The 27088-nt window shown below is 35.2% G+C and overlaps 1 protein-coding gene across 1 annotated transcript in view; it reads left to right on the top strand.

Moving 5' to 3' along the window:
* LOC145687377 (cytosolic carboxypeptidase 6) overlaps nt 1-27088 on the top strand; it is a 2130613-nt gene that overhangs the window by 993879 nt on the left and 1109646 nt on the right. The window contains exon 6 of the mRNA XM_081760832.1: nt 14202-14331. Within this exon, the coding sequence (XP_081616958.1) occupies nt 14202-14331 (130 nt within the window). The remainder of the gene's footprint in view (nt 1-14201; nt 14332-27088) is intronic.

Here is a 27088-nt window from a genome sequence, read left to right as displayed (position 1 = left end):
TTCTTTCTCTTGCGTCCCTTCCGCTTCTGTCGTTTTTCTGATGCTTCGATTGTGTCAATTTCGAAACAGAAACACCAAATATATATCCGCAACAGTGCTTTCTCTTTCAACCGACTATTGCACAGCAAAGTTACACACAGCTCGCGGTAGAGAGCGCAACTGTGTAGGGCCACTAAAGCAAGAACTGATAGATTCGAGGAACCGACGCGAGGTATCTGTAACTTTGCAAGAGTCGGTTGAAGTTGGAGCACTGTAACGGAGATATATTTGGTATTTCTATTCCGAAATTGACACAATCGAAGCATCCAAAGAACGACAGAAGCAGAACGGACGCAAGAGAAAGGTAATTGTGAACTTTGACAAAGAATTGTTTGAAGAGGCCCTCATCTTGTGGGTCCCAAAATGGTGGAAAAACTGTGCGAAAAACATGCTTGTTTTCAGTTTTATTTCTTTTTGATAATGTTGCCATCACTTTCAGGCCCCGAAAAAATATGTTTTGCCAAAGGGTATAACAAAAATTTTTAACCAAAAAATCAGGAACGTGTTCCCCCCATTTTTTTTTCATTTTTTTTTTTAATTTTCAACAAGCAAAAAAATATGCCCCGATAGTTTGTTTTTTTTTTCTTTAATGCAGATTTGCATCTATATAGTATCTACAATCTGTGAAACTTTCAAAATTTTTGGATCACCCCCACCAAAATTTTAAAAAAAATATATTCAATTTTGAGAATGTATGATACGATAATTCGGTAAGGGGAGGGGGTCATTTTTTAGGTAGTTTTAGGTCAATGGTAACCTTTTGTGTCAATAGCAACCCAATTTGGATCAAGGGCCGATTTCAGTATCTAACTAGGAAAGACCTTTTAGTCTAATTTCAAGCGCAATTTTACAAATTTTAATATACTTTAGCTGCAAATTGTATTTGGACCCCCGAAAAGCTTAGGACACCCCCTAAAATAAATTCCTGCGTACGTTTCTTACTATCTTTATTGCTCTCATTTTATCTTACAGAAAACGTGTTGTGTGAGATTCTTTTGTAGTTACAATTTGCAATCCCGGAAGTGGTCGTGGTCAGATATGGGGTGATTATTATTATTATTATTATTATTATTATTATTATTATTATTATTATTATTATTATTATTATTATTATTATTATTATTATTATTATTTATCGTTCTATGACTGCACTGAAAAGAAACACGTCTCGTAAATGTGCTTGCAGTTCAGAGCAATTTTTTGTGTTTAACGAAGTGAAACGAAAAGTGGAATTTTGCGCCAATCATAAAGAAAGCCTATCACTTGTACTTTGGCTGTATTTTTTATTTTCTTTTTAGTTCCATTTTAAGGGATATAAAGTTTAACGTCATATTTAAGTATATAAAAAAAATGTCGAGAAATGAATCGTAGTATGTTAATCATATAACCACAAGAAATTTAATGATTAATTCAACATTCATAAGTCTACACACATTTATTAAATGAATGCTAGCATTATGAGTGTTTCCAAATAGTGTATACATGTTTGATAAGATGCTGTTATTTTATGTAAGTAATAATTTTGTTCCCTGTTAAGTGCAAATATATGACACACATTTTTTTAAAGTATTTTTTGTCCTGAGTTATAAATTATTTAAAATTAGTGTAAATTGGATAGAAAGTATGTTCTTTTTTTTTTACGAGCAGTTAAGTGTAAACCATATGTTAATTATCACTGTATTTCACGAGGGAAAATAGAGTAGGCTTTTGTTATGAAATTGATCACAACTGGAAGAGTTGACATAACTCCCTTGCGCTGTGTTCAGTAAAGATATGATCACCGTATGCAAGCAATCAGACAGCTATCCTTTGCTCGTAACGTAGCATTTATGAGAAGTTGCCATGTCATTTTAAACGCTTTTACGAGCGGATCTCCGGCCGGCGTTTGACCATGTGTCATTATCCGGATCGAAGCTTTCACCAAACGTTCCCTCTGTGGAATAGTTCAGTTCGGTATCCAATAGCGATTCACACAGAAATGTAGCACGAAAAAGTGAAGCATCAAAAAATATAATAGTAAAGTATACATTATATCTACTTAAAAAGACAAAAAAAAAAAAAAAAAAAAAAAACAATACAATAACAAACTAAATATATTGTTATATATTCCCTCAAAATTACGTTTATTATGCTTTCTTTCTTCATGTAAAATATCCATAACGTATAAGCAACAATTATAAGTTACTTCTATTTCTTTCTTTCTCTATTATTATTATTATTATTATTATTATTATTATTATTAGTAGTAGTAGTAGTAGTAGTAGTAATAGTAGTAGTAGTAGTAGTAGTAGTAGTAGTAGTAGTAGTAGTAGTAGTAGTAGTAGTAGTAATGAAGTCAGTCTTTGTATTTTATACAGTTGTCACTTTTGTCTGCATTACGTCCATACAAATTCATATTTTGACCAAGATAAAGTTATTTTTAATGTTATATTGTTCCTTATTGACGTTACTTTTGTGTTTGGGAGAATTTATATTCAAATAAACGCCAACTCAGTTCTGATTTTAGTATTGTTATTTAGTGCCATGCATGCTTTTCATGTTTTCTGCGTTGCTATTGTAATTTTAAATCTAACTTTTGTTACCTTCATGTCGTCTTATTCACATTTATATTTATTCACTGCTAGTTACAAACGAAGATGTTATAAAAGCGTACCTTAATTATGCAAGCTATGACTAACGATAGGGTACACCATTTGTGTTGATACGACCATCTAACTTTTAAACTAATAGACAAAACACGTTGAAGTTTTGTTATCATGCAAATATCTGCAGGAAGGCATGGTCTGACATACACTTCAACATAACCACCTTAACATTGTTGTCATGTAATGTCTGTTTATTGCACGTTTCAAATTTTCGTGATAAATGAAAACTTTCAATATGAGATTTGTTATTCAATGTTGCAAACTAAGTATTATACACTCCCAACCATTCGAATTTTGGTGACCTGTGTAGCAATAATAATACAAATGAGGCAAATGGAACCATTCACATCCAAAATACTTTAATTTCTAATAATATTGATATCAAACCAGCCTCCGAGGTGTCCTTCCATCTTGCCTAATTCCATCTCACCTAACGATTTATCAGCCACTGATGTCTCCAAGATAAGAATGTCCGCCATTTTAGGCGAGATGGGAATTTCCGTATTGCCTAATCCCATCTCGCCTAAAATGGCGGTACAGTGCAAGGAGAGAATTTCTGCACTAAAGAAGGAATTCATATACTAGCATTTTAACCACCAACACAAAGAAATTGTGGAATCATACGCACATTTCAGAAAATACATACTGTATGTATTAATATTTCGTGCATAAGAAAATCAATGATCTAGCTTCAGTATATTTCAAACAATATTGGATATCTCTATTTTATATATATATATATATATATATATATATATATATATATATATATATATATATATATATATATATATATATATATAATGTTTTAAGATAAAGGCCGCCACCATTCTTTCCCTTTCCCCTCGAATTTTCAAAAATCCTTCTTTAGTGAAAGCTTACTATATCACAAACTATATACTCTGTCCAAAGTTGAGGTTCGTGCTTTGGCGGTTTGGTCTGGGCGTTGACCAATCAATTAGTCAGCTAGTTAGTCAGAACTTCTTCTTTTATATAGCGAGATATGCACTGCTCGGCCCGGTTCAATTTTCTACTGAAATATCTCGAAAATGGTGTAATATTGAAAATAAACTCTTTGTTGCAGGAAAAGTTCCATATTTCGAAGGGGAAATTCCAAATCTGCCCATCCCCTCAAACTTTAATGGGTTGGGAGGCGAACCTTTGAAATTTAAAATAAGAATCGTTATTTTTTATTGCAGATTCTGATTATATGCAACAAAATACGTATGAGTTGTTTAAAGCTATATATTGTGCAAGTGTCAGGTGGCACTGAAATGAGTACAAAATATGTGGAACTTCGTTTCAAGTGGTAACATCCACATGTTGTTGCCAAGTATGATTAGAAGCGATGCTTTTGTTCAAAGCACGTTTTTAGTCATTGCGTTTTTGGAAGTTACAAATTTTTGAATTTTCTATCTACCTTCGCCTCTGAAACTTAGCACAATTCTTGGACGATGCTGGATAGGCATATCCACCGGTATATGCCTCTTTCTCACTGAAGGTCAGAATTGGAATGGCCTCTACAGGTAATTGGAATGTTTCAGTGAATAGCATGTGCATTGCTCTTTGAATCTGATTTCTGATCCCTTCCATTAGTGTGCTGCTTAATTCATAACCGGGATTGGATAAGTGGAGCGTAAGAACTAACCCTTCTCCGGCCAACCGTCTTTACAAAGATTGTTCCTGGTTTTCGTCAGTCCCACTAGGTAAACGCCGGAATGGTTTGTACCTTCGGCAAGCGAGAGTCGCTGCACTTCCTCATTATTACCTTTCTATCCAGACATCAGCCTTAGATGCCTAAAATACCTAAAATAATATAAATTAATTATATATCCGCTACTGTGTGCACGAATACAGCTCCAAATGAGCATTTCAAGAGTGTAAGTATATTATAAACTTAGTTTGAAAAAATTAAAACAACGAACAATGTTGTGTGAATTTTTGAATAACACAGAACCAATGTTCTGTTGCATTTCATGAAGGTATGTGCTCAATTGGCCTTCACACCGTGAGTTGAATGCGAATGGAGATACGGCAAAAGTCGTTTGTTTGTGTGGGTATACCCAACATACTATCTGGTTGTGGCAGTTCAATTACACCATGAACTTTTCAAAGGACAGAGTGAACACGGAACTTTCACAGTGCGTCATATGGGTGCGTATACTGTACGAGTTTAAACAATTGTCAAACTCCGCTGCAGCGGAGTGGAAATTATGTCGGGCCTATGGTGAGGGCATCGTGACTACGCGGACAGTGCAGTGGTGGTTTAACAAGTTTATAGACAGTGACAAAACACTTGAAGACTCACCAGTGCCGGGAGACCAACACATGTGTAAAATGAGGATATTCAGGCAACAAGTGAGGTGAACAGTTCCCATGCATGTGAGGAACTGGACTACAATTCAGTGTGAGTGGAGTAACCATTCGGCAATATCTTCATCAACATGGGAAGCACAACAAGTTGGATCGATGGGTCCCACATGATTTGACTCCGGGCCAGAAGACAATGCGCACAGACACCTGTGTTTCTTTGCTATCTTGTCTGAGAAAGGATTCATTTTTTGGACACAATAATGATATGTGATGAGAAGTGGGTTCTGTACAAAGCTTCACATGGGCCGTCATCATTAGTTAGCATCTCATGAGCCGGTTCCAAAATAGACGAAACAAGCTCTGCACCAAAAGAAGGTAGTTCTGTGTTTTCGATATATTGCTTGGGGCATCGTGCATCGGGAACTGGTGCCAACTGGTCAGAGCGTCAATGCAACTGTGTACTGTCAGCAATTGACCCGTGTTCAAGAAAAACTCAAAACTCTGGAGCGAGCACTTATGAGTCGCAAAGGGGTCTTCCTATTACAAGACCACGTTAAGCCGAACGTAGCTAGGATGACCCGGGACACCATTCTACGTTTTGGATGGGAAACTCTATTGTATCCGCTGGCGTTGGAGACCCGGGTTCGATTCCCGGCGGGAGCTCATGTGGTTCGGATTCCACGTTAATCAGTAGGTCCACGTCTCATATAGCCTCGCTGCTGAGAAGGGACGCTAAACTAAAATCACCTCACCTCTATTGTATCCGCCATACTCCTCGGACATTGCACTGCTCGATTATCACCTGCTCCATTCCTTGGACAATCACCTTAGTGAACGCCAGTTCAAATTCTCAGTAGTAGTGAAAAATGCGTTTGATACCTTCGCCGCTTCACTGCCCACCAAATTATACCGCGGTGGAATCTATGACCTTCCAGAACGTTGGCAGAAGGTCATCAATGCTGATGGGGACTATTTTTGATCTTCCAGGTACGTCTTAGGTCACATACCGATGTTCGAAGATAGTGGGTGAAAAAGCGACATAAATGTATTGGTTACCTTTATATATATTAGAAAAGCGTTTGTAGTAGTCGATGTTAACTTTTTCGTGAATCTAAGTGCACGATACCGTACCTTAGCAGACAAACCGATGTTCTTTCGTTATGATTGATTCAACAAACACTTTTGACTCAAGACAAGGAAGCTAGAATAGTTCGCCGTAAGTCTCCGCACCGAGACACTACAGACGAATCATGTTCAGTGAGTTACCTTATATATAACAAAGATAAATGTTTACGTTATCTACAAACGTAAATTTCTGTCGAGAGCTTAATTTGATTATACTTCTTTATAGCATTGCCTGAAATAAGGATAATTATGGTTGATTACACTCCGAATGAAATTCTTGATATGCTACTTATTTTGGGAAATGTATAAATTGTGGTCAATCTGTAGGTCCAACTCGATTTCAAGATTGACGACCACCAAGCCACAGAGTTATTCGAAATATTGAATTAATATCATGTGAGGGTTGTCTTGTGGGTAAGAGGTCAACTGGCATCTAAGACGATTATGTCCAGCTAGTAGCGATTCTAGCAGCAATTCACCTCAATCCTCATATTAGTGGCAGACAGACTAAGTGAGAAGTGCGAGTATCTAAAACAACTACCATTAAGCTCGTGTAAGAAAAGTTAAATATTGTGTATATACTGTATCATAACTCTAACTCAAAACATTACTGTAAGCAGCATTTCAGTGCACATACTTTCTTAAAATAATGTATGTTTCCTGACGCAGTGACATTTCGAAATACTTGCAAACTCAGTAGACATAATAGTCAAAGCTGGCCAGATGCCAATTCTCGTTAGCATGAGACAGTATATTCTCAACATCGTTGAAGTGTTAATGTGAGGTGTGGAACTAACAATGGTTATACTTCTTTCCCACACTTTTCGATGGAAATGCGACTGATGATTTTTTTTATGGGATTCCTTAGATATCAATTCCCACTTATGCTTGAGGATGTTGACTCACAGACAAGACAAATAATGTGGATTCAGTTAGATAGAGCGGATCTAAACTTTGAACTAGGAGTTGTAGTGTATTTGAACAAGCGTTGCTATGTAAAGCGTGTTCAATGCCTACGGACATTGGAATAAACATGTAAATACTATGGCCTGCATGACATCAAGATTTAACCTCACCAGACTTTTGTGTGGGAAGAGTATATGAAAATGAATCAAAAACTAGCAGTGAATTTGATTAACCTTTGCGTAAACCCTACGAAACGTTTTATTGAAAACTAACACATTTTCACAGAATGATTAGTTTATGCAGTTTGGTAAACAGCAATAATGTCGTTGAACAAAATGTGCAATAAACTTCTGCCAATTTTGTTGGTATGCAAGAGACAAGAGGACTCTCGAAGAAAAGTACTCTGAATGTGAGAGGCGAGGGGGCTCACTAATATAACACATCCAACAAATACCGTGCCACCAAATTCAAATGCATGCTATTTTCAAAACACTCTTGTTCAAACACATGTTTCGTATAAAAGTTGTTTATTTACATATTTATGTATTTATTTATTTATTTATTTATTTATTTATTTATTTATTTATTTGTTTATTTTACATATCACACCATACTCGACAATTAATGTTAATATGTGTGTTACCTTCTAAAACAAAGTTCCCTTTGCTTTTACTTATTACAATTTACCACTTATCGCATCACTCATCCCCACCATCACTTATCACCATTTATCACTTGCACAACAAAATGTTTCAAACAAGTCATACGTATGTATTTGGTTGACTAGAATTCGATTATGCAATCAAAAACAGGGGTTCTAATTTCAAAGTTACCCCTTCCCACCCATTTACATGAGGCGAGGAGGGTATTTTTTTGGCGGAATTGGATTTCCCACTTTGAAATATGGAACTCTTCCTCCAAACATTTATTTTCAATTTTGTATCATTATCCAGATATTTCAGTGGAAAGAATAAACGAAGCTATTTTGTATATGCATATAGACAAAGTAACTTGCAAATATGTGTTGAAAAAATAGTTACAATATCATGTATGTCCAGATATGTACACTCATGTCCAAAATTAGTGTCACATGTCTATAAATATGTTATTCTATTAATATAATTCGATAACGAATTCGCATATCTTATAATGTTAGTATGTGTATAGTCGGTAAAGATATGTATGTGGAAAATTTCATGTCAAAAGAGAAGTAAATAAGAACAATAAAACAAAAACAAAACTTTCTTCTCCATTTAGCAACATTTTGTTTTACTCATTCTAATTTTCGTATTTGTGATTCTTTCCTATGAAATTTACCGCAAATATACATTTCCCGACTATACACGTAGTATCAGTATTAAAAGTGCCCTGCAACATCATTATCAAATTATATTGTTACAAGAAGAGTTATATATGCGACAATCATTTTGGACATGAGTGTACCAACACAAAGTAACCATTGTTATGTTGTGGTATAGTGTTCAGTTATGCATTTTTTTTAAAATTTTATTTTCTGTGATAAAAACGTACATGGAAACACTAATGTACATGCACCAGACACTAACGTTAATATTATGTATAAGTATACACAATAAATGAAAAAAGAAATAACTACAGGCTAAAATAACGCATCTTAATATACACAATGTTTACTTTTGTCTACTGATATTTGTAAACATGTACGATATTATAACCATTGTTTATCACTTATCTCCAAGTAATTTTGTAAAAATTTCTATGTAGAGTTACGACGTAGTTTTGCGATAAAAATGTACTAGGCTTTAGCCTAATTGAAAAATAAAACTCTGTTAAATATAATCAATGGGACTACGTGAATCTTCCATATATGAGATATAAAAAATCACCGCTGTCCGTTAATATGCTAAAGGATTTTGATTCCATTAAATAAATCAAAGAGACTAATCTCTCTATCTATTCCAAAAAAGGCATTCAAAACTGTGTTTACACGTATGGTGTATGTTATATTGATAGTCATTGTTAAAGCTATTGTTATCTGTTAAGATTTTAACAAATTCGACCAAGGTGCAGGAGAATGCACAGGGCATAGCACCAGTTGGAATCCATCGTTAGCTGTGCCAGGTCAATGGGCCTAATGGCATGAGCAAGCAGTTCCAGCAGATTTTCCGCTCCTTATTGCACACCACTGTCACGGAATGCCTGTTGATCAAGAAGTTTTGTGTTGAAGCAACTGACCCTAGAGCACAAAGCAAGGCGCACAGAGTCAGCATTGACATTTTTGCAACGATACAGCTGACGATGGATTTCAATCGTTGCTATGCCCTATGCATTCAAAAACTTTATCACTGCTCGCACTTCACATGCGGCGGGAGCTGGAATAGGAACGCCAATCTTCAATCACTGCCACGACGCTACTGAGAGAATTGGGGAAGTTCTGCTGGCACACGCGCCATGTTAGGACCTTACTCTCTCCCCTACACGCACTCGCTTCGCGCAATATACGGTTTCCTAGCTATGGGACGCGTGGGAAACTTACTTTGTGAATGCGCCTCGTATATATATATATATATATATATATATATATATATATATATATATACATATGGTGATCAGAAAAATGGAAACAACTGTAGTTGGCAACACGTCAGATGTATGGGTTGGCAGTGGTGTCGCAGCGCCCGCAGCGCCGGACCGCTGGGGGTGGTGTATTAGGTCGGTCTCCATACTACGTCAGGCGCAGTGGAACAGCAGTGTGCAGTGACTGCAGCAGACAGAGGTAGTGTAAAATGGGAGACCTCTCAGATTTTCAAAGAGGGCAAATTGTTGGTGCGCGGTTATGTGAAGTGAGTGTGACGGCAGTGGATACTGTGTTAGGTGTGTCGCGTGGGACAGTGTCGAAGGTGATGACGGCCTACACAACACACGGGAAAACCACATCGGGGAAGCGGAACAGTGGACGAAAGAAAATCATGAGTGACAGGTCACGCCGGGTATTAAAGCGCATTGGTCACGCAGAACCGTCGTGCTACTGCGGAGCAAGTGACGGAGGAACTCAATCAGCACCTCCCCCACCCTGTTTCGACAATCACAGTCTGCCGCGAATTACATGACATGAACTTACGGGGTCGTGCTGCACGGGCCAAACCGCTCATCAGGGACCATAACGCTTTCGCACGGCGCAAATGGTGCCGCGACCATGCAATTTGGACCGTTGAAGACTGGAAACGTGTGATATGGTCGGATGAGTCATCCTTCACTCTATTCCCAAACACGGGCCGTGTTTATGTGTGGAGAACGCCTAAAGAAGCTTATGATCTGCAGTGTTCCGCCCAACTGTGAAACATGGCGGCGGCTCGGTGATGCTGTGGGCCGCCATATCATGGTCACACTTAGCGGACGAATCCCTACCAACGATTATGTCGCAATTTTAGGAGACCACTTGCATCCTATGGTCCGGATGATGTTCCCAGACAATGACACCATCTCCCAGGATGATAATGCACCCAATCACACAGCTGGCGTTGTTGCAGCGTGGTTTGAGGAATATGGAGATGAAGTTCAACACCTCCCCAGGCCCGACCAGTCCCCAGATCTCAACATAATTGAACATCTGTGGCCTGTCTTGGAAACACGATTCCGGCGACGAACTCCACCTCCATCCTCTCTCACAGAACTGGCCGATGCCCTGCACGAGGAATGGTGTAAAATTCCACTTGCTACCATTCACGACCTCTATGCCTCCATCCCACGTCGCATCAAGGCTGTTTTGAAGGCGAAAGGTGGCTCGACACCATATTAATCTGGTAAGTTGCAATTTCGTTCAGGTGTTTCAATTTTTCTGATCATCTGTATATATATATATATATATATATATATATATATATATATATATATATATATATATATATATATATATATATATATATATATACCCCATACATATGTGCTATACAGATAGCCACCGTTATACGTTGAAACGTTAAATTTGCTGCTACCGTTTAACACGTTAATGGACTGACTCCAGTAACGAACTCAGAGGAGATAATTGCTCTAGCTATTCTTCCCTCTCAAAAAAGTAAATTAAAAAAAAATATAAATCATTTTTATAAATTGGATAAGTGATATAGTTCTGTACATATGTAGCTGCCGTTAAATTCAATGCTACGATTTAAGATGCTAACGGCTTGACTTCATTAAAAATTTGGCCGAGATATTAAATCTAGATATCTATTGAAGGAAAAAAAAAGAAACAATTATAAACTAACTTGCATGTATAGGATACTAGCTATAAATAGCCACTGTTAAAGTCACAGTTATCAATTAAATATTAACGGACTGATTTCATCACTGAACTCGGCCAAAATAATCGTCCCAGCTTCATATTGCAAAAATAGTACTCAAAAAATATGCATGTAGAATATCAACAGCCACGTTTAAAAGCAACGTTACCCGCTAAGATGTTAATGGATTGAGTCCATTAACAAGTTTGACTGAGATAACGAATCTTGCTATCTATTTCAAAAAGAAGAAGAAGAAGAATTCAAAAATTCCTTTTGCATGTGTAATATGTGATGTAGATGTCCATAATTAGTGTCGTCGTTAACCGTTAGGATGGTAACAGATTTATTTTATTAACGAACTCGGCCAAGATAGTCGCTCTAGGTACACTCATGTCCAAAATTATTGTAGCATGTCTATAAATATGTTGTTCTAGGAATATAATTTGATGACGAATTCGCCCGTTATTTCTTAGTATGTGTACAGTAGGCAAAATGACATGTATGTGGCAAATTTCATGTCAAAAGGTCAGTAAACAAGAACAATAAAACGAAAATAAAACTTTCTTGTTCATTTAGCAGCATTTTGTTTTACTCATTCTAATTTTCCTATTTATAAATGTTTTCCTATGAAATTTACCACAAACATACATTTCCCGATTATATACATAGTATAGATCGGATTTAGCCAGTATCAGTATTAAACGTACCCTGTAATAATATTATCAAATCATATTCTTACAATAAGACAGTTATAGATATGCTACAATCATTTTGGACATGAGTGTACCTATTTAAAAAAATAAAAAAATCAATTATGTGTAGACAGCCACACTACCATATTAAAGTCACTATTACCAGCTAATATATTAACTAGTTTTCACCATTAACGAACTCGGCCGATATAATCGATCTTACTTCAAAGAAGTTCGATTATGTATTGTGAAGATACTTCAAAATCTCACTTACGTGCATGTAGGATACAAACAACCATCGTTAAAGTCATCATTACCCGTTAAGGTATTAACGGATTATTCAATCAATGAAGTCGGTCGAGATAGCCGTTCTAGCAATATATCGCATAAACAAAGTCCAGAATTTTTCTTTACACTTGGTATGCGTTATTAATAGACACCGTTTACTTAGTCATTACTCGTTAAGATGTGAACATATTTATTTCATTGGAAACCTGGCCGAGAGAAATGCTCTATCTACGGATTGCAGAAAATAAAACTTTAATATATATCTATCTATCCATCCATCTATCTATCTATCCATTTATCTATCTATCTATCTATCTATCTATCTATCTATCTATCTATCTATCTATCTATCTATCTATCTATCTCTCTCTCTCTCTCTCTCTCTCTCTCTCTCTATATATATATATATATATATATATATATATATATATATATATATATATATATATATATATATATATATATACAGAATGTCCCATAATCCGTGTGTAAATTTTAGTTTCAAAATTAGTACTCAGCACACGTAGAAACTACAATTCAGAATTGACGTGAGTCAAAGAAAACTTAACCCACGACCCACTGACCCACCACCCACCATACGTACTCCGACCCATGACCCACCATGACCCACAACCCACCGTGACCCGTTGTGATCGACCATGACCCACCACCCACCATGAACCACTCTCATCCACTGTGACCTACTCTGACTCACCAAAATCCATCGCCATCAACTCTGACATATGATCCATGGCCTCTTCTCTACTGATTTAAGAGTTTACACTTATAATAAAACAAGACTGTGAAATTGGCACTAATCGGAGTTTGAATTTCTACGGTCAATCGATCAAACACCACTCTGTTACAATAACAGTGGATCTGACCTTTACGATATAAAATGGTAAAATGTATGTCAGTGAGGAAATTAAAGCACTTCGAGGTGAAGGGAAATTAGTGTGCGCCTAAAATATACTTGTACTAAGAGAGTGTTCTTGCAACTGTTAATTTCTCAACGCTTTCCAAAAGAAACGTCAATTCGTAGGAAAATGCACCTGTACAATATAGAAAAGATTATGATTTCTCAGTTCGCAGCATTTTTTTTTCTCACAAAATACTTGAAAAAATTAGTTTTTCATAGCTTATAAAGTTGCTCGGGTACCCTCAATGAGAGCATCTAAATAAAGTATGCTCATAATTATAATTTGCGTAATCACTAAAACACCACGCTAAATTTAAGTTACACATATGGATAATTGCAATTAATATGAATATTAATTCAAAGTAGTTTACCATCGAGTTTATAAAAAGCAAATAAGAGACTTATTAAAAATTAAGTACAAAGTTGAATAACAGAAATAAGCCAATAGTAATACAAGTATAAATTTTCCGTAACTCGTAATTTGCCACCTTAAAATAAATACGAAATCGGATTTATTTCCGGTTGACATCCAGAACTTTTTTGTGGTAAATCATCCGCAGCGGAATTATGTCCATCCTTCAGCCAAGAAGTAATTAACTCGTCTATTTTGAGCTTGTCTAACGGTGGACCATTAATAATGATGAACAACAAGTTAGACAATATTTGAGCACTTAGTGGTCTATTTCTAATATCAATCATCTGTAAATTCATAAGGGGAAATCCCCGTTCGCATTCTGTTGTGGAAATTGATAATACTTCTATCCGACATATACATTTCTGCAACTCCTCATCGACAATATATATTAATGTTGGTAGTTATTTTGGTTGGTAAAAACGGTACTGTAGATCAGAAGCTTCATAAGTTCGGCGACTACTGGTCTAAACCAATCTTCAATATTGTCTTCTGTAGTACAGCAATCTTAAATTTTATCTTTTCTTCAGTATAATTAATTTTGCTTCATGTCATAATTTGAGCATTTACACTCAATCAACCTAATATACTTTGTATTTGCAGCAAGAGAGGCGTCTAGATTTGGTTACAATAACGAACTTTCAAAACCTAAAACCCGGGCGAACGCAGAGAGTGGTGGTGATTTTAAGCCGAATTCATCCTGGAGAGTCTCCGACCTCATACGTGTGTCAAGGTATGTTACGTATTACATTTACTGTATGTTATAATGAATCTTGAAACGCACACTAGGATGCTGTGACAACACATCGTTTTTATTTGTTTACCTACATATTGTACATTGACTATTTTGGTGTGATAAACTTTTTTATGTATACTTTTAGTTGATGTCACAATCTACTAGTGTGGTTACGTCATATTGTTGATTTTTTTAGGTTCTTTAATTTATAAAGCGGGCTTGTCAAAAATGTACACACATTTTTTTGAACTGCTACATAAAAACATTGTACAACTTGCAAGTTTAAGTTTCTGGGAAAATATAACGTTACTTTTCTCAATCGGTGGCAGCACAATCCTTGGTCGAGCTGTACAACTCAGTGACAAAAGAGTAACGCCACCATGGTAGATCGACGTTGCACATGTCAACATACCAGGATCAAACTATGCCAGGCTAGTGGGTAGGAGGCAAATGAACTAATCGAGTTAATTGCACGCTTTCCAGATCTTACACAGCTTCATTTTTTTACTTGTTATGAGGCACAGTGAAAGATAAAATTTACCGTTGTAAATCATGTAACTTGAACGCCCTTTGGGATGGGATTCAAACAGTATGCGCAGAAATTCCATCGAAAGCCTTGGTCCGGAGTACAGAACAAGTGGCTCGTATTGGGAAATGTATGAGTGCTGAAGTCCAGCATTTTCAACATTAACTACCATTTGCAACACTCAGTTCCACCATAAAATACACTTAATTTTCAAATTGAACTGGAGCATTACTATTTACAGAAATTTAATATTGTAGACTGGATTATTATTATTATTTGGCAGTTCAAAATGTGTAAACATTGTTATGCATTCATTACCGGTATTTGCCTTGGGGTGCCCCCACGTATGCATTGTTGAGCGTTTTATTATTATTATTGGAGTTATTTAATAACTGTTAGATAGATAGATAGATAGATAGATAGATAGATAGATAGATAGATAGATAGATAGATAGATAGATAGATAGATAACCATTACAATCAATTTGGATATAACTGCTTGCAACTATGGAGATACCATACAAATAATATTGTAAATGAAGCGACTGGGACAGTTTTGAAGACCCAAATGATGTTTATGATAACGTCAATATGCAAGTCACCGAAATTAAGTTCAAAATAAATGCGGCAGTACGTATTTATCTTAAATAAAATTAAAAATAATAATAATATTAATAATAACAGCTTAGTTAACTAGTATCAGGAATGCTGCTTTACTAAAAGTCTTCGACTCTTTCAAACATTATGCTAATATTGAAATACAGACATTTATGTTAAATTTACTTATACAAATTTGAAGTGAACTAATGATATGAACATACATTATTAGCCCATGACATAGAACAATATCATGGATTGTCATTGGATGAGAGAAAATTTCAGTTCTATTCATATACTGTATCGTATTCCAATCTATCCGTATTTCCATTAATTTCCTTGATTAAATAAAATCATGATTTGCCGTATATGACTGTTAGTTTAATAATGATGCCAGGTGACTCTTGTGCAAATCAAGCTGTAGAACAAATCATAAAAAGTATACTCTCGGAACAGAGTTAACAACTTGCGTGAATCTGCAGTAGTAGCAAAGGAAAATAAAGGAAGAGAACAGTACTGCGTAAAGAAACATGATGGACACAAATCTGAATATTGAGTTGCAAATGATATCGACAAAACCAGGAAAGCACGTGGTAACAGTAAATACGAAATGATAGACTATATAACAAACATGCGAGCACACGTATTACAAAGATAAATCAATTAAAATGCACTAGAAGGAATTAAAGACACAAGTGACAATATAAGAATGGAAATGTAGTGAGTTAAAAACAAAAGTGTTAGATAGTTGGAAGGAATGTATTGATGCATTATATAAAATGGAAAAATAATCCTTAGACTGCAAGTTGGGAATGAAAAAAAAAATAATAAGAGGAAAGGGTTGTCAGTGGTGAGGGGTGAAATCGATCAAGTACTTCTGGATATGATGAGTGGGAAAATGCAACTGGAGTATGTACTATATATACTTAGTTAATTAAATATTTTGGGGAAGAAGGGAAGAAACAATGTTTCATACATTCAACAAACATAAATGCTATTTATGAAATACTTGAAGTGGGGAATGACAAGTAGAAAATTGAGGAAGTACAATGTGAATTTAGAAGAAGAAAAATAACGATATACGCCATTGTTTCTATGAGATAATTAGTTAAACGTTAATCGAAAACGGAAGGGACAACTTATATTTTCACTGAGCTAGAAAATGCATTTAATCGAATGAACTCCGCTAAGGAAGTCCTAGAAAAGGTCAGATTGAAGTAAGGGGGTTAAAGCCTCGTGATAATTTGTTATATTAATAAAATGACAAGATGCATAATGGAAAAATAAATGTAGGGCAAACCAAATTAAATTATAGAGAAGTTCAACAAGAGTGTTCTCTTTCTCCAACGCTATTCAGTATATATTTAGAGGAAGTAATTAAAACAGGTCTGCGTATGGAAGACACTATATGTAGTACACCAAAATTAAAACCACATAGTTGTAATTTGTAAACACATAAATTTTGCGTATCATAAACTTATGAAAATATTTAAATTCTGGCTTAAATTCAAAAGCACGAACAACTATATACAGATATAAATAGAATAAGTCAAAGTAATACACATGATATAATTCAGATTATTGGAACCAAACAAAAATTTTAGTTTCTACGAAACGAATTTGTAAGGTTCCCACTATTATGTTCATTGCGCCAATGATGGCCGCACGCAAGTAATTTTGACTATAATCGCATAAGGTTGCTGGTTGTAAGTTGACTCAACGGAGAAAATCACGCGAATTTCGCGATGCAGTTTTCATCGTTGAAATGTAAGTACTAACTCTCATAGATACAATTATTTAAGAAACATGTATGTTTTTTCTGTTTTGCTATAATTTTTGGTTACTTTCAATGGGAATCCATGCAAAGCTAAACGCGCTTTTGCTAAACAATGGGGTTGGCGTCTCTCTAGCCTTCCTTATCGGTGGTAATAAAGACGTTGTAGCTGTCTTGTTGGACTGATCAACCCTCTCCTGGTTTGTGGAGTAAACAGATGTAATTTCCAATGACGGCCATGCAGTTGAGTTCCTATGATGACCACATAAGCTCATTGCTCTAGATATATTCATCGTCAGAAACGTGGACCTACTATTATTAGGACTATCTTTTATGAATTACAGAACTTACTTAAAAGAAGAAAAATGTCGTACTCCCATGCGCAAAAAAAAGCGCGTATACTGTAACTCACGATTTTTCTCAATTAATTCATTTTCCTTATGTTTATGGGTAAAATTCAGTTATTAGTATGTGGAGATAATAAAAAGCAATCCATCTAAGGAGATATTTCAAAAAAATTTAATAAAATAATAAAAATATAAGCAAAAAAAAAAACAAAATTATGTTCGGTTTTGTGTATACTGGCAATAATGTTTTCGAGGGATTTTTTGGAGCAGCACAGCACGATTGTAGAGGGAATTACAGAATTGGTAACAGAACAGTTGAATCAAGGAACAGGAAAGTGGAATAAAATATTGCATTTATTGGCTTAAATCTAGGGTGTAAATTGTCTGCCAAATATAAATTAGCTTCTGTAACCAAGATGTTGTACGGAAATATATAAACAAAGAGAAAAACTGTTGTCTTAAGTTTGGAAGTGACATGCTCTATAGCCATGAGCATTTATTTCTTAAGAAAAAGATAAGCAGCAAAAGAAAGTCTGTGTTGTGAAGTGGGTAGAGTGACGGACTAGTAATTCTTGTACTGTTCCGACCCCAGATCGAATCTCATCCGATCCTGTTCATTTTTTTACGAAATATTATAGAAGTGTATAATTTGTATGTTAATAAAAACTGAAACAATACAATAAAGAAATAACTTTTTGTTTCCTCTGATGACGCATTTATTTAGAATTAGTGTACTATTAGTAATAGCCATTGCTTTCAGTTTATGCTGTTATATAGCTTCTTTTATCATCCTCTTTTCTTAAAAAAAAACAACAAAAAAACAAATTTGTCTCCAATAAAGTATGAAAAATATATATAGACAGAAACAGACATCTTAGTATCAAACGCGATTTGTCGTTATGAAATAAACAAGTTTCACGTTATTAAAAAAGAAAACTATAGAAAATCATTGAATTTGGTCTTTAGGTTTTTAGCATGCTATATATATTCTTTATAAGACTATACTTTATAAGGCAAGATGTGCGATCATACCCACAAATTTAGCTAGTGGGTGAAAGATGTTTTCGGCACAAATATTTTACATGTCTAGGTGCATGAAACACCAATACGCCATGGTCTTGACCTTCGTTTATTTCCCATTATTATCCGACATATCATAGCAGGTAAAAAGCAGCATCAATTGGCAAGAAAACTGCAAGTTGTGGTCTTAGTCTGCTTTTGATGCTCCGGACTCGATCGCCTAGCACGCCCGTCTATACCTTGACTCATACGTCTATCATTCAGTGCAGGCACATATCCAGCTTTACTTTTCGGAGGAGCCCGACACGAAAGCTCGTAAGCACGTAATTCTAATGTTTCAAAAATATCAATAATAATAATAATAATAATAATAATAATAATAATAATAATAATAATAATAATAATAATAATAATAATAATAATATAATAATAATAATAATGCAACAGTTCTGTATTTCTCTTAAACATTTCTTACTTTTCATTTATGAACCGGTCAAACTGCATTCTAACACAAACGAAATAAAAAAAAAAAAATTTCTAGAGACATGTAAGGAAAACTGTCTGCTACGTATATCACATAACAAAAATATCCAATGGGACTGAGTGTATCGTTCTAATACAGTAATGTTATAAACAGAACGGAAACAAAATTGTAATCCCATTTAAAAGTGTTCTTTAATTCCACCTGGTATCAATGGCATTACGGTATATTCTTACAAGTAACACTTCCCAAGTGTAACACTCCGATTTTGATAAAATTTGACAGGCAGATACTACACATAAAATAAACGAATACATGTTTTTTTTATTTTCTGCGGAAAAACGGTTTTAGGGGGCAAAAGCCCTCACCCAAAATTTTGAAAGTTAACGCCCGAAAGACAAAAAAAAATGTGGACCAAAGTGAACGAAATTGTGCACAGACATGGCAGACGTAAAATGAAGGAATACGTGTTTTGTGTTTTCCTGGAAAAACGGTTAGGTGGGGCACAGACCCCTCCAAACCTTTGATCATGAAATATCAAAAGTGCTAGTAACAATATGTCTGATGTGTGTAAAGGACGAAGAATTCCAACGACACTTTGTGTATGGACAATACGCAAAAACTAAACGAATACCTGTTTTTTTTTAATTTTCTGCGGAAAAATGGTTTTAGGGGACAAAAGCCCCCATCCAAAATTTTGAAATCGTGCAGAGATATTCTAGACGTAAATTGAGTTTAATTGTGTTTCGTATTTTCCTGAAAAAAAGCGGTTGAGTGGGGAACGGACCTTCTAAGCTGTTGATTACGAAATATTAAAAGTGCAAATAACTATACGTCAGAAGTTCCTAAAGAGTATGGAGAATTGCAACGAAACTTCGTATAGGGACAATTTGCAAAACAATAAATGAAATGCGTTTTAATTTGTACGACAAAACAGTGTTGGGGCCTAGAGCCCCTCCAAAAAGAAAAAAAAGTAAATATTACCGTAAAAGTGCAGGAAGGAATGGACCGAAGCAAATGAAATTGTGTGTAGATATTGTATAGACTGTATGTAAAATTAGGACTTTCGTGTTTTTAAGATGTTCCTATCAATTTTGGCACATCAACAACAAACAGGAAATTAATCGGCACGTGTTTTTGTTTATGCGGAAAAACGTTATAAGGGTTAAAGTTGCCTCGTGATATACTACAAAATACGCTAACTGTTTGTGCTTGTTGTTGATCTGCCAAATTTGAAGAAATCTGATGGAGACGCTTGTGAAACACGAGAGGCTTTATTTTTCATATCCAATATCTACAGACAATTTCATTCGCTTCGGTCCTCTCCTTCCGACACTCAACGCCTCGGTCCACTCAACAGTTTTCTTTTTCTTTTCAGGAAAATACGAAGCACGTATTCCCTCATCTTACCTCTACAACATTTGTGAACAATTTCATTCAGTTCGGTCCATTTCTTCTTGCCTTTCTTGCGTCCAATTTCAAAATTCTGGGTGGGACCTTTTGCCCCCTAAAACAGTTTTTTCGCAGGAAATAAAAAAGCCGTATTTGTTTATTTTTGCTTATTGTACTAACACAAAGTTTTGTTCCAGTTCTTCGTGTAAATTTAGGCACTTCTGGCATACTGTTATTAGCACTTTTGATATTTCATGATCAAAGGTTTGGAGGGGTCTGTGCCCCACCTAGCCTGTTTTTCCAGGAAAATACAAAACACGTATTTCCTAATTTTATGTCCGCAATATCTGTTCACAATTTCTTTCACTTTGGTCCACTTGTTTTTGCCTTTCGGGCGTCAACTTTCAAAATTTTGGGTGAGGGCTTTTGCCCCCTAAAACCGTTTTTCAGCAAAAAAATAAAGAAGCACTTATTTGTTTATTTTATATGTAGTATCTACGTGCCAAATTTTATCAAAATCGGAGTGTTACACTTGGGAAGTGTTACTTGTTAGAATTACAACAACAAAGCATTGTCCACAGTTTGGACACTGACTCAAAGTAATCTAACATAAAAGAACCTCAAAAGGGAAAAAGTAGGTTTATTAAAAAGTGCTTGAGGTTTGGTAAGAGACAGCTTCCAGGACCTCACGCTGGATACGTCACCTAGTCAATGCATTGTATTTGTTTCTTGCAAAACATAATAATTAGATGCGTAATATGTAAAATTATATCATAGTTTGATTTTTAATAGGTCTTTCCTTAATACATCCATATTATCCGGCGTTCTACCTGCCTGTTTCATGTCGGATAAGCGAAACTCGACTGTATTTTCAAAGATAGCATATACACAGGGGCTAGAGGTCTGCACGGGCCGGAATTTTTAGAACGGACCCGGCCCGTCCCCTTTAATTTATAATCTATAGTCATTAGCGGATTAAGGGCGGAGCCAATGGAGCCCAGGCTTCGGGGCCCCAAGCTCAGGGGGCTCTTTAAAATCCCTCTGTTTAATACTAAAATATAGTAATCAACTTATTATATTGTAGGCTTCAGACCGATGCTATTTTTTCCGCTCGTTACGCTCGCGATATCGCTAGATTTAAGTCTTTCTATCAGCAGCATTTACCTGTTAATAATGAATGCAATTATTTAGTTGTTAATAATGAATTTAACTAAACTAATTATTCTAAACTTGGAGCACATTCAAATATTACAGCATAGTTCTCAGTAGTTCCATAAGCCTATGAGGCTGTGGAAGGCAGAAAAGAAAATTTATGCACTGGAACTATTCTTAACATAGGGCCCCCTTAAAACAGTCGGTTCTAGGTCCCCAAAAGCCTTAATCCGCCCCTGTCTATAAGCAATATTTCACGAAAAGCTGGTAGCCTATTTTTTAACAAATGTATTAATAAAGTAGCCCCTTTCTCCTTTAAGTAATTTCAGAGCCCACGGTGTTTAAGTGGTGGAGCGTTCACCTCTGGTGCATGGAGTCCTTGGTTCGATCTATGATCGCGCCAAGTGAACCTTGTGCTGGACAAACACTGTGCGTGGGTTTTCTCGAGGTTCTCCCGTTTTATTCCACTTTCTTCACTCGATCATTTCATTCATTTCTTATCATCACTGTCTCCTTTAGCCTATCCAGCATAATCGTGGGACGTAAAACTTAAGGATTTCATTTCAAATCATTTCAATCAAAAAACAGTTGCAGGAAGTATGTAATTTCGAATAAAACAAACTACTATATACAATTCTGAGCATATTATTCTTTTATGAAATTCTCGCGAACCTTATTTCTAAATCGAAGGGTAAGAAGACTAAATTCACTCTCTTATTATTATAGATCCATTTCAATTGAAGCAGTTGGAATAGTTGAAAAAACAATTGAAAAAAAAAAAACATACCCTATATTCCAGTGTGCCACAATCGGTATAACGCGGCACACTGGTGTGTCCAGCAAAGAGAACTGTCTGACGAAAACTTTTTTCCTATTATTTGCAAGAATATTTGTCGAGCTTCTGTTATTTATGATTATTATTATTATTATTATTATTATTATTATTATTATTATTATTATTATTATTATTATTATTATTATTATTATCAACGATTCTTCCATGGATCAGCTGTCTGTATACGGTTAAGCAACCATAAGTATCACATTGAGGGAATGAGTATAATTATTTACTTTAGTAGTAATACAAAATCTATTTGCTTGTATATTCTACCGGGAATAACTGCATCCGTCTAGAAAGCTAGGACTAACAACAAAGGGATCCGAAGTTGTGACCACACACCGCCCCAAATCGTGAGTGCCACAAGTTCCCTTCTACGCCTTAGCACAGTAAGGGCTGTTGCATTCAGGGAGAGAAAGAAACAATTCCATTGCAGTTATATGCTTATTAAATGTTAACTTATATTTATAAATTATTATAAGTGATCGTATCGTTTTCTGTTATTATTATTATTATTATTATTATTATTATTATTATTATTATTATTATTATTATTAATTTTCATTATTATACATTTCTTATTACGTTGATTGCCATGTGTATGGAATTCCATACACACGGCTCTCCTGTGCAGTAGAGCGTGATTATTTTCCATACGCAAACAATGTAGATATTCCAAGTTTGTTGTGTTCGTTCTATAGCTGCGTATGTAATTAGATAAATATGGCGTAGAAATCAAAATTTAATGTCCGTGCCACGTATATGCAAAACCATACACAAAGACATTTATGAACAAAGACATTGAGTTTGAGTTTAACGTCTCGCTCAGCAACGAAGCTATATGAGACGTCGGCCTACTGATTAACGTGGACTCCGAAGCACGTGAGCTCTCGCCGGGAATCGAAGCCGGGTTTTCCACGCCAAAGGCGCGTATGCTAACTGCTTAGCCACTAAGGATCTCATGAACAGAGACATTTAAAACAAAGGCGAAAACAAAGATGTGTGATGTGATTTTGAGTTTAACGTCCCTTTCAGCAGCGAGGCTGTATGAGACGTGCACCTACTGATTAACGTAGAATCCGAACCAAATGAGCTCCCGCCGGACGAAAACAAAGGCCTTTGGAATTGACAATAATCGTTTGGACATTTCAGTCGCACCTACCTAATATTAACAACATTTCTACCATAATTTCGTAACATTGTATTATTTCTTTTGTTGATTAGCTTGGTTAGGCTTATTTAAACACTTTTTTCTTTGCACCGACGTGTCACATCTCTTGGATGAAAATACACTAGCTCTCACTGGAAATCAAATCCAGAACTAATGGACTTGAACCATTTGACCACAAGGCACATTTAAAAAGAAGTTTCGATTTTGTTCGGAAAATTGTGATTAGGTGTAACATTAAAAAATATATATTTAAGAAAGGATACGGAGCAAACGCGCTGTACTTTCTCGCTCGAATTTTTTACACTGACTTATGTTAGGCTGTAACTATTATTGAAACATTTATTTGGGAAATTGCGAATAAAATAATGTTTCTGAAAACTTTGCTAGCAGAAACTTCAGGCCCAAAAGTAAAGCACCCATTAGTCATATTTTCGTTAGAAATAACTTGATCCATATATTAGAATTATTAAGGATATAATTGTATGTGAACTATAAGCAAAAGCGTCTGAATAATTTCTGAGAAAAACATGAAAAAAGTCACCCCCAAGAATAAATTATCCCTTGTGGATCTTTTCAGGACAAACGAGCTATGCTATATTGTTAGTGTTTTCGTAACACATTTATTTATGAAATACGAACACAATCGCCTGAGTCGTTCTTGAGAAAATCGCAGGGTAAAACTTACTGTCAAAAGTAATATACCATTTCTATATAGTTTTTCCGGATGAGGGAATTATACCATATAGCTAGGTTATTTATGTCACATGTATTTATAAAATATGAACAACAAACATCTCCTGAGTGTTTTTTAGGAAGGTCATCGGGAAAAGCTTACCCCCAAAGGTAAACTCTTCTATCTGTAATTTTGACAGTATATCGAGTAATTTTTAAGCAAATCGTCGGGAAAAAATTCACTGTCAAAGTATCTCTTTTGGATTTTTCTTTTCGGAACAAGCGAGTTATACCATATCGTAAGATTATTACAGAAAATATTTTACTGAAATTAGAACAAATTTGTCTCAGTAATTACTGAGAAAATTGTCCAAAAAAAATCAACCCTTGAGAAAATCACTTCTTCTGTGTGTTATCGGAATAAACGATTTATGCTGTACGTTAGTTTATTAATGAAACATTTCTTTACGAAATATGAACAAAATTGCCTGAGGTGTTAATGGGAAAACTATCGGGGTAAATCTCACCCTAAGATTAAGCTACTCCTTCGAACGAGTTGTTTGTTAGGTTATTAATGATGCGTTTATTTATGAAATGTGGTTGAGAAAATTCTGCAAAAAGAACGCATACCATACATTAAATTACACCATATATATTTTTTTCAGAAAAAATATTCAATGCGGTGGAGATTCGTTAATAAAATATATATTTATAAAAAGTAAATCAAATCGTCACAGTTTTTTTTACTTGAGAAAATTGAATTGTTTTAAATTTTAATCCTTCAGTAAATTACCCTTACTTCTAGATGTCGAAGGACATAATATTCGAAAGATAGTATGTTATTAAAACGTTATGTCTAGAATTCGGTTCAGACACGTTGAACAGTATGGCCTCTATTTGAGTGCGTGTAAAAGCGTGACGAACCGAGAGACGGATAGATGGACAGACATCGAAAAATCATTTTTTCGATATGTAGGAGCCATGTAACTTGAATTCATTGAAATCTGGTATTCGGTTTTTATAACTATAACCACACTTTTTTCTTTCGTCGCTCGAATGTGAAAACGAATAGGCCTACACCGACACGTAATGTGATAATTTGTAATCCCAAAAAGTTAATTTGTTATGTTTAATGTGTTGTCACGCTAGAAAAAGAAGCTTATGCATGTTAGATCATTTTATTATCAGTTTTTCACGCTACTGTATAATTCGTCGGAAGCATTCGTATTATTCACAAAGAGAGCTGTAAAATTTAGTTTTGTTTAAAGAAAGCATTCTTGATTTTTTTTTACACAGACTTGCATTTGTTGCACTTGTTGATATGAAACAAAAGGAGAGAGAGAGAGAGAGAGCCAATGCTCTAAAAAGGAACACACACACACAGAAACACTAGAACAGACAACGAGCTATGGCTGGGATGTGTTCGTCACGCTGTGTGTAAAGCTGCAGGTCGCGCTTGTTTTGTTTTTTACAGACACACTCGCAGTGAGTTGAAGTTTGAAGTTACTTCTGCTGTGTTAAAAAAAACGGAGAGGGAATGATTAAGCATACCATACCATAAACTAAAAACAATCGCTATTAGTAATAAATAGAAAGCTAATTCTAAATAAATACGTCATCAGAGAAAACAAAAAGTTATTTCTTTATTGTATTGTTTCGGTTCTTATTAACATAAACATTATACACTTTCTACAATGTTTTGTAAACAAAAAAAATGAACAGGATCGGATGGGATTCGATCTGGGGTCAAAACAGTATAAGAATTACTAGTCCGTCACTCTACCCACTTGACCACACAGACTTTCTTTTATTGCCTATCTCTTTCTTAAGAAATAAATGCTCATGCCTATAGAGCATGTCACTTCTAAACTTAAGACAACAGTTTTTCTCTTTGTTTATATATTTCCGTACAACATCTTGGTTACAGAAGCTAATTTATATTTGGCAGACAATTTACACCCTAGATTTAAGCCAATAAATGCAATATTTTACTCCACTTTCCTGTTCCTTGATTCAACTGTTCTGTTACCAATTCTGTAATTCCCTCTACAATCGTGCTGTGCTACTCCAAAAATTCCCTCGAAAACATTATTGCCAGTATACACAAAACCGAACATAATTTTGTTTTTTGCTTATATTTTTATTATTTTATTATATTTTTTTGAAATATCTCCTTAGATGGATTGCTTTCTATTATCTCCACATACTAATAACTGAATTTTACCCATAAACATAAGGAAAATGAAATAATTGCGAAAAATCGTGAGTTACAGTATACGCGCAATTTTTTTGCGCATGGGAGTACATGCCTAAGACTGGACCTAATACCCCGTGACGACAAGAAAATAACTTAAGGCAACGAAAATTATTTTGGTTTCTTTTTGCGGATGCTGTGCACAAACTATACCTTTGCAACTGCCTAATGTACCATTTTGTTGATGTTCATAGACTCATTTAACTAGTTTTGATGTCACGAATCACTTCCCGCAGTTTGTGAATATCTGTCTGCTCCGTTCCAATTTTCAGGATTCGGTTGTCGATTCCAAGTTGGCTCCTGTTACTCTTGCACGACACGGAATTCGGCAACATGCAAAATGACTTTTTTCTTGTCTCCCTTTGATGTCACGAATCACCTCCCGGAATTTGTGCATATCTTTCAGGTTTACCCTATATGTTTAAAAATATACTCTAAGCATTGTTACAAATAAATGAGAAAGTGAAATATAACAAGCTAGATGAACGAATCTAACAATAAAATAAGACTATGGTTGGAACCAAATAATA

This window comes from Thermobia domestica, chromosome 6 (assembly GCF_964235325.1).
Source record: "Thermobia domestica chromosome 6, izTheDome1.hap1.1, whole genome shotgun sequence".
Lineage (NCBI taxonomy): Eukaryota > Metazoa > Arthropoda > Insecta > Zygentoma > Lepismatidae > Thermobia > Thermobia domestica.
This window is presented reverse-complemented; position numbering and strand designations above follow the sequence as displayed.